This window comes from Daucus carota, chromosome 2 (assembly GCF_001625215.2).
Source record: "Daucus carota subsp. sativus chromosome 2, DH1 v3.0, whole genome shotgun sequence".
NCBI classification, from domain to species: Eukaryota; Viridiplantae; Streptophyta; class Magnoliopsida; order Apiales; family Apiaceae; genus Daucus; species Daucus carota.
Window position 1 is genome coordinate 27,217,136 of NC_030382.2, and position 9,954 is coordinate 27,227,089.

Here is a 9,954-nt window from a genome sequence, read left to right on the forward strand (position 1 = left end):
AACATGAGCTTCCATGGTTTTCCTCAAGTAATTGATGATTCCTATATTTCACATCCTTATAATGGTTTAGAGGAGTTGACCAACCCCGAGGTTGGTTACACCCCATACCTCCTCTCCAACCAAACGACCCCTAAAAGATAAAGCGATTGAATCCTTCTCAACTTTTTCCTATATTTTAGAAAACGTGTTATTGATTTTAATATGAGCTCAAAAGTCCATTAATATCATATATTATACTGAGAAGTTACAAATAAGAAGTTCTAACCCTTTCTAGATATCTCGAAATATAATCCGGGTAGAATCCTTTTTCTGATCAAACTCCGTACAGCTTGCTGTTATGCTATACTAACATCCTGCACAACAAAGATAAAACAAGCAATATAGCAGGCTATTGATATCAATAGTATATATTAAAGTAAGCTAGAATAGAACAATGACGTGCTGGAATGTTTGATCATCAAAACTCAGGATTTATAATGATACCTTTATAAAAATCAATATTAGAAGGATATTATTAATAATTTTCTTAATTTTTGTACAAGATGATTAAAATTTAATGAAAGGAGTGAAATATAATTGAAAAGATCCAAAAATTGCTTTATTATAGTTTTTTTAATTTAGTTTTTCTAAATTAAATTTAAATTTATTATAACTTATATATTAATCGTAAAAATCGATGACATTGATATATAATAACTTATATTAATTTATCAATATATAATATATATAAATCTTGTTATTGAATTATATATACACTATAACTGTTATAAAATCATATCTATACTATACTATTAAAGCCGAAATATTAAAAGTTTGGTCGGTCGGTACACGAGCTTTTATACGGACTTTTATAATTAGCGGACTTAAACAAAATTAGTGGGCTTCAAACAAATACAAATAAATCAAAACATAAAACAAATATAAGAAAGTTTCGCCGGCCGGTACGCGGGCTTTTATACGGACTTTTATAATTAGCGGGCTTGAACAAAATTAGTGGGCTTCAAACAAATATAAACAAATCAAAACATAAAACAAATATAAGACCTATTTGACTATACCAAAATTAAATTCAAACCTTAAAAAATACTATACCATTAAAGTCGAATATTAAAAATTTGATCGGTCGGTACGCGGGCTTTTATACAGAGTTTTATAATTAACGGGTTCAAGCAAAATTAGTGGGCTTCAAACAAAATATAAACAAATCAGAACATAAAACAAATATAAGATCAAAACATAAAACAAATATAAGAACAATTTGACTATACCAAAAACCTGTTTTTTGGTTTTGGATCTTCCAAATCACTAAAGTTATCGGTACTAGACCTATCTATATACCAATTATTCTTTTCAACTAAAATATGTTACTCCCTCCGTCCCCTTCAATTGTTTACATTGGAGGGGGGCACGGAGACCAAGACAATGTATAAAAAATGAGTAAAGTTAGATGAAAAGTGAGTAAAGTGGTGGGACCTATCAATATTTAATAATAGATTTGAGATGGTGGATGAAAGTAGTGAGTGTAATAGTAGTTTTTATTGTTAAATATGAGATAGTTGAGGAAGATAGTGAGTGTAATGATGAGAAAAATTTACCATTTATAGTAACGTAAAGAAATGAGAGGGACATCCCAAAATAGTAACTGTAAAGAAATGAGAGGGACAGAGGGAGTATCTTTTTAATATATATATATATATATATATATATATATATATATATTTCCAACTAAAAAAACTCCATTATTTAAAATAACATCGAAAAATATAGTAATTACTTTTTTAACTAAAAGACATTATTTTTTTCATATATTCTAACTAAAAAAACGGATCTTAATATTATTATATATAATTATTAATAAATAACTTGTGATATTTTTCAACCAAAATACTTTAACATTATTTTTAAATACTTTAATGGACTCACTTTAAAAGTAATATTATAAATCTATAATATACTATTATACTGTTACATCTAAAACATGAAAATTTTAGTTAGTTTGTCGGTGAGCCAGTTGGTATTCGACCCACGAACCTCTTTAATTTATAACATTTTATAATATATTTTTTATTATCTATTAAATCAAAACATTAAAAATTAGGTTAGTATGATGAGTTGGTATTTGGTTTTACGCGTCTCTTTTAACTTATAATATGTTCCATACTATATTATTAATTATCAATAACGAAATATTAAAAGATTGATCGATCGATTTATATTTGATTTTATAGATCTCCCTAAATTATAAGATGAAAAAAACATATTTTAACATTCTGAGTAAACTATATAAGTTCGACCTAATTTTTAATTAGTCATTTGACGGAATTAACTATTAAAAATTTATCAGCTGTTAAATAAGAAATTTATTTAATCATAATTTTATCCTCACAATAATATCAGTTTAGGTTAAAATATATACGATAAAATAGCAAATATTATAACCGCATGTGCATTATAAGCTAGTAATATTATAATAATAGGCTATCAAAATATTTATACCATTTTTAATTTCGTTTTACCAAACACGTAAACGAATTCTTGATCATTCGATTTGATTCTCTTCATTTTCCTTTCCCGGGGGCATTTCAAATTATTTGACACGAACAGATGTTGCCTAATTGTTTTTACTTTTTCATTATTTTCTGTTCCATATTTTCTAATTTTTCATTTTCGAAAAACTACTCTTTGATTATATATTTTACAAAATTTGTTTTGTTTTGAGGAAAAACCCAAACATAGCGTTAATTTTCTGAGGAATATTTTATTTTTAAAATAAAAAATGGCTTTGTATTGGTAAAGCCAAATCTGGAAACCATAGATTCATTTATGGTTTTTATTTTGTATCAAGTTATAAAAGTTTATAGTATAATATAGAATATATTTTCCTATGGGATAGGATCATCACTCTTATTAAATTTAAACTAATAAAAATTCTAACACCTAAATAAAAAGTAAGGCGTTAATATAAAAGAGAAGGGTGCTTCTGCCGGGCAGTCGACTGTCAGGGCAGGCTTAACCAACATTTGGTTTATGGGTCGTTGGATAAATATCCAGCGATCCAGATTATAACAAAAATCTTTTATATGCCTAGCGTTTTTTATGGGCTACACGAGACTTGTTTAGCATTTTTTAACTGCTAGACGAGGTAGAATTATCCTGTCTAGCGGTTAAAAAGCGCTAAATGTACTAAATTTTTGTTATAATCTGGGTCGCTGAATATTCATTCAACGGTCCAAAAACCATATGCCATTTAACCGCGTTAACGGCAGTCGATTGTCAGGGACCAGCACCCAAAAGAGAATGAGTTTTACATGTACGTGCGACTGTGCGAGGTAGTTGAAAATAGATATAGTAGAGTATTAATAATAGATTCAGTTAGAGCAAGGCCAATGGTGAGCTAAAAATAGGTGTAGTTATTGCTATAATATAGCACCAAAAAGTGGTTTTTGGTGCTAAAATAATATCACATCTCCAATGGTTGGTGCCATATCTTGTGCCAAATTTCACCAACTCTCCAATGTACTTGAATAGATTGAGATATAAATTTATTTTTTATTCATTTCCCTCCACTTTTTTACTTTTTGATGAGGTGGCAATTATAGCTATTGCTATAGTTTGTGCTAAATATAGCACCAACTATAGCAATATGCTATTTTAGCACCAAGTTTAGCACACCATTGGAGTTTAAATTTTTTGATTTTGAGCTATAATATAGATATAGCACAAGATATAGCTCACCATTGGACTTGCTCTTAGTAGACTGGAGATCACCAAAGTTTGTTGGCAGAATTGAAGTCCCAGCTAAGCCAGCTTGTGTGCTCTATAATTCCGTGTTCCCGGCCGAATGTGACTAAATTATCCGATCGGCTGCTTCACAATTCCGAACTTGGTTTATACGACTTATTTTCTATTCTCTACGAACTTGGCTATACGATCTTTATGGATTCTTACTCCCTTACTCAATTTGTTTTCCCTCGCTGAGTTTATTTATCGAAAATCTTGTATTAGACCGCACATTATAAATATATACAGCTCCGTGCAGTCCGTGCAGGGGACTGTTTATCAGCTTTAATGCTTTAGCCTCTCTTTTCACGTTTCTATATTTTATAAAATGATTTTTTTTTTTATGATATGCATATGGACACATACTCCCTCTTGTCCATATTATAAGGCACCAAGACTTTTTGCACACAATTCTAGGTGTTTTCACCACCTACTTAAACTTATTTTTTTAAAATTTTTCTTTTTTTGAATTAAAATATGTGATATATATTTTAATTCAGAAAAAGAAAATTTTAAAAAAAGTGATTTTAAGTAGGTGGTCAAAGTACCTAGAATTGTGTGCAAAAAGTCTTGGTGCCTTATAATAAGGACCAGAAGGAGTACTAAATAGTACCAAATTTCATGTATTTAACTCATTTTGATTGACTACTAGTTATTAATAATAGTGAACCCGCATATACAAAAACTCCATAATCAAAATAAGCTAAATATATCACAATTAATGCGTGACATGTATTCATGGACACACACTTAACCAGTAGCCACATTCTTTAAAAAAAAAAACCTTAGAAAAGTTGGCTACTTTGCTTGAGAGCCCGTTTGGCTGAGTTTATTACTTACGACTTAACGTGACTTGTGACTTAACATGATTTATTTGATAAGCTGGGAGGTTAAAATATCTGTTTGGGTAATTTTGACTTATTAACAGCTTATGGGTTATTAAAAATATAATAATAAAAATTAAAGTGTTTATGAGTAACTTATGACTTTTGGGTAATTTTTATCATAAAAAAAAAGTTCAAAAAAATTAAGTCACTGAAAAAAATACCTCAAACTAACTTCTGACTTTAAATCAGCTTGTGGTTTTTTTCTGATTTTAAGCCGGCTTCTAAATTATTCGACAACAAACATTTTTCAACTTAAAATTGAACTTACCTGTGAATGTCATTGGTCTATGAGCTAAGCTACCAAATTTTAATGTTGTGTGTTTGTGTTTCCAGCTTTCTGTCAAAGACCAGTTTTTCCTGATGATAAAATTATCGAGGACCAGTTCGGTTCACAAGATCTTCATTTCCAAATTTATAATAAAGTTAAACTTAGAAAGGGTAAAATTTTCAAACTCATACATGAAACTCCCCGAGTGTCTCTTGATATCGAAGAAGAGGTAGGCATGAGATAAAAGATATGATAATTAATTTCATATTGATTTTTATCTCTTTTTAAATAATTAAATACTACTCCCTTCGTCTTTTTTTAGTTATCACATTTCTATTTTTGTTGGTCAAATTGACTAATTTTTGACCAAAAATTATAAGTCACTCTTTCATTATTTTAAAAAACCGAAAATTACATCTTAAACTACATTAAAAGTTATTTCCGATTACATATTTTTTTAATTAATCAATTGATAAAATATTAAAAAAATTTCAGTCAAACTTTAGTCAATTTGACCGGCACAAGACCAAATGTGACAACTAAAAAGGAATAGAGGGAGTAACATCTAATACTAGAATAATCAATGATGCATATATAATAACAATAACAATAACAATAACAATAATAATTTTATTAAATTTTTAGTTAATATAAGTTAATAACTCTATTTTCAATATATTGAGTTGAGCACTTAACCAAACCGATATGATAACCTCAACACTGACAACACATACTATCCTAATTCGCTTTTTCAATCCAGTTTCATATTACTCCGTGTACCCAGTGTTACAGAAATCGGAAATCGGACCTAATCGGTTGAGCTACCGATTCAAGGATTAGTCGGAAATCGGGGATTACTCGGAAGGATTAATCGAAGTTAAAATCGGGTTTATTTTAATATTAAAATATTATTTAATATTTAGTTATTATTATATTAACTATTTAATAACTAATATATTTACTATATTCATAAACTCTATAATTATTCATATTTAAAGTAATATAGTATTTTAATTTTAATAATTTATCACATATACTTCGATTATGAAATATCTATAAGGATTAATCGGATTTCAAAAATCGGATCGGTGGCCGACCTTGCAGGGGATTAATCGGGGATTTATCGGTTAAATCGGGGATTTTTAGAACACTGCGCGTACCAATGAATTCTAAGACTAAAATGTTAGAAAAGCTAAAAAGAAAAAGTAAAAAGACTTCAATATTATAATTTGACACGTCGAGAATTCTTTAAAAAAAACTCGTGAAAATAAAAATATATATGAGCCCTGTTTGGAAATTAGCGGTTAGCTGTCAGGGGATTATTGAATTAGATTATTGAATTAGATGTTTACACTAACTGATTGAAATAAATGTTTTAACTAACGGATAAAACTAGCGGTTTCTTGTAAAATAATTTGGTAAATAGTTGTTTGATTAGCTTTTTGTGAAACATACCAAAACTGTAACCCAAAAAACCTCCTCTAGCTTTTTGAAAATTAATTTTCTCAACCAAAACCTCTATTTGAATCCGCTAACTATCAAACACTAGTATTAGTATTAAACACTCAAAACCTCTAATTTTACTCAAAATCTATAACTTTCAAACACGGTCATGGTCTTTCAGAGATTTCGGGGTGAACGTGAGGTTGGTATGTTGTCGTTGTGCGTTTCCACGGAGTTGAAATTGAAAAGGAGTAACAGGTTTTTAAGTTCTATCAGAGTTGATCTAGATTCCAATTGATTTGTTAAACTAATGCACAAAATAGAACAGATATCCAAGCAGGCCCAGACAAGTTGTTTAACTCAACAAGTTAGCAAAGTTCCAACAGAACACACTTACTAGAAAAATTTATTAGTCCATATCAGCTGATGTACAACAAACCGAATTTCTACATAGTTTAACAACAAGCATGCTCTATGCACCTAACTAAATGTCATTTTCAGTACATTAGTCAATCCAATTGCCGTCTACGAAACTTATCCTCTTCAGCGACGTCGTATTTCCCGTGCCGGTGATGCTGCCACCGAACTACAGGATGACGTACTTTCTCCTACTCCATTCCCGGAAAACAAATCAGACAAATAATTCTCTAAATCTTCCGGGGCATATCTCACAACTGACTCAAACCCAACTTCTCTTCTAAACCACTGCCTGTTTTTGTCGTAAAATTCTCTGTAGACCGGTACAACCTCAATTGCAACTGATGTTTTAATCTGGTCTCGGAGTTCCGGATCAGTCACAATCCAGTTGGATTGCTTTCGATACGATTCTTCAAAAATTGAATTAAATAACAAAAAACTCTTCTTTGCTTCTTCAGGTGAAATATCAGCTGCTGGATTATGAGGCAAGGATGCGACGAGTTTACTCCAGCTCATTCTCTTGTAATTCGACGCGTATAGTTGTGCTTTGCTTTGATGCTTCTCCAGCCATTCATCTCCCAAAAAAACTCTAAGATTTGAATTTCTCACTTTCGAGACAATGTAGTTCAAATTATTGGCAAGAAACAGATACGACAGAGACACGTCTTTGTAAAGCTGCGCATTGGCGTCGAGTTTACAGAGAAGAACAAGTATAATCCACGCGAATCGTAAAGAAATCGGTGGAGGATTTTCATCGGGAGATGACGCGGAGAAATAAGACTCAGGCATGGAAACAGACGCTGTCGTCGTGACAGGATCCTCCGCGATGATTTCTGGCAATATACTGCTGTAATCAACCATGAAAACGAAATAATTCATAACGTAACGCGTCAGAGGATGCACACCGCCACCTGGAAGAATTGATTTCGAAGTGTGCTTCTGTATCGCTGATTCAAATTCGGACAGGGTGATTCGGATGGCCTCACCGAGTTTAAATAGCGAAGAATGCGCTTGTAATCGGACAGCTGAGGTCGAATCAAAAGAAAAAATAGACACTATATCTTCCCAATTCCGTGAAATAGCATCGTATAGATCGAGAAGCTTGAATATTTTCTCTGGTGATTTTTTTAATTTCGCTATATTTTCTGGAAAAGTGAGCAGCATGAGTCCCCCGCTCATTGAAATCTCCGCGAAGCTCGATTCTCTGATGAAATCAGACGCGGCGAAGACGTGATCACAAAGAATTCTTTCTCCTCGGAACAGAGTTCTGACAGCAACTTTCATCGCGTTCACCCATTGTTTCAATTTGAGCTCAATTGTCTCCCAATCAAGCTTTTGAATCTGAGACAAGCTCAGATTCTCCACGCCTAGGTAATATAATTTCTCGTCCACTACTGATTTACGAACAATTTTGTAAATCTTCGCACACTCTTTTCCATATCCGTACTTGATCATACAATCAGCAATAATTTTTAGATCCGCCATTGCTACGTCGAAATTATTTTCTATTGTCTGTTCACCGCCCGAGCTTCCAAAATCGCTCTCTTCATCTGAAACGCTCGATTTAACTGATGATTGAGAATCAAGAAAATCTCTCTGAGCTGACAGCATAACGTAGAACTCCTTTTCGAGTCTTTTCATCGCCATCTGCATGAGATTTTGGCCCTGGACGAGTTTACTCGGGCTGTAATTCTCCGAAACAAAGTACTTCAAAGCGAATTGCAGCTCTTCAATAGACTTAATAAACAGTTTGGACTCGGTACGGTCTCCGGAGAACAGAGGCGACGATTTTGCTTGCGCTAATGAATCCGTGTTCCACTTGATAATTATCGCGGCAGCAGATTCTATGTTCTCATCCATTATCGATGAAGAAAAGGTGGTGCGATGAGACCAAGACGGAGGTGGAGATGGAGATGGAGATTTCGGTGCAGAAAAAATGTTCCTCATACTTAGAAATATTGGTTTCCGAAAATAAATAAAGAATTTGATGTTGTAAATACTTAGGGAAGGTCATAGCTAGTGTTGTGATATATAGGGAGATGAAGAAGGTGTTTTTTGTTTCGAAATTGACCAGGCAGGAACGCGGAAGGGGAAATGGTACTCCCTCCGTCCCTTTTTACTTGTCCCTTTTGAAAAAATAACGCATCTTAAGAAAATGTTAGGTGGATATCTTGTTTTCATACATATCCCTAATAAATGTAATGAATTAGATAGAGTTGTGTATATATATATGCTAGTCAAACATTAGAAGTTGTTGCATTTTGAAAAAACATACAAAAAGTTGCTTTGAAAAAAGAAGTGGACAAGTAATTTGGGACAAATTTTTTTTTCAAAAGGGACATGTAAAAGGGGACGGAGGGAGTATGTATTTTTGTGGGTGTTTTTCGAAGACAAGGTTGTGATTGAACGGAGTAAATAATGTCTGACCTTGTTGTAAATTAGTAATAGTACGCGTTGCTCTGGAATGGTTTTGATCGGTTAGTATGTGACTTTTTTCGTTTGGTGGAATCTTCTTATTTTGTACGATACTTGTCCATGGATAACAAAGTTACTCTGTCTCCCGGATTGGCCGTCTGTAAGAATCTTAGCTGCCTGCCTTGTACATTAACGTAACTAGATAGGAAACTTTTCAAAATATTATTTCTTGCTATCCAGCAGAGAGACTCGTGAAAAAGTCAAACGATTTACAAGAAGTAATGTTATATGTTTAATGGGATTTTTGGCCAGGGCTAAAAACAGGGCTTATAAGTTACAAACATTTATTCGTATCGTTTTCATAAAAAGTCAAGAGTACTTATAAATATTTGAGAATACTAACTTTTGTTTCATGAGTTTATGTTTCTTTTCCAAACATTTTAATCACTTATAAGTATTAATTCGTTTTTAATTTCTATTTCATTTCTTCGCTTTAAGAAAGAAGCACTTATTTTTAGTTCACTCAAGCGGCCCTAATATCTGTAATTTGTAGATCGAATGCACAATACAGGACAATCTTGAATAGTTAATAATTTATGATAAATTAATATTTAAATTACAAATTATTGTTTCCAATATAATAACTACAATACACATTAATCTTGATTAGTATTATGATAAATTAATAATATTTAGCAGACGTTATTATGACAATATATACTTAATCTCAATTTATGGAAGTTT

General features: G+C 31.8%; 1 protein-coding gene across 1 annotated transcript; it reads right to left on the minus strand.

The window, feature by feature from the left end:
- Positions 1-6,755: 6,755 nt before the first annotated feature.
- LOC108206761 (exocyst complex component EXO70H1) lies at positions 6,756-8,905 on the minus strand. Its single transcript, XM_017377160.2, has one exon. The coding sequence runs from the start codon at positions 8,740-8,742 to the stop codon at positions 6,922-6,924; it is 1,821 nt and encodes a 606-aa protein (XP_017232649.1). The 5' UTR covers positions 8,743-8,905; the 3' UTR covers positions 6,756-6,921.
- Positions 8,906-9,954: the final 1,049 nt, after the last annotated feature.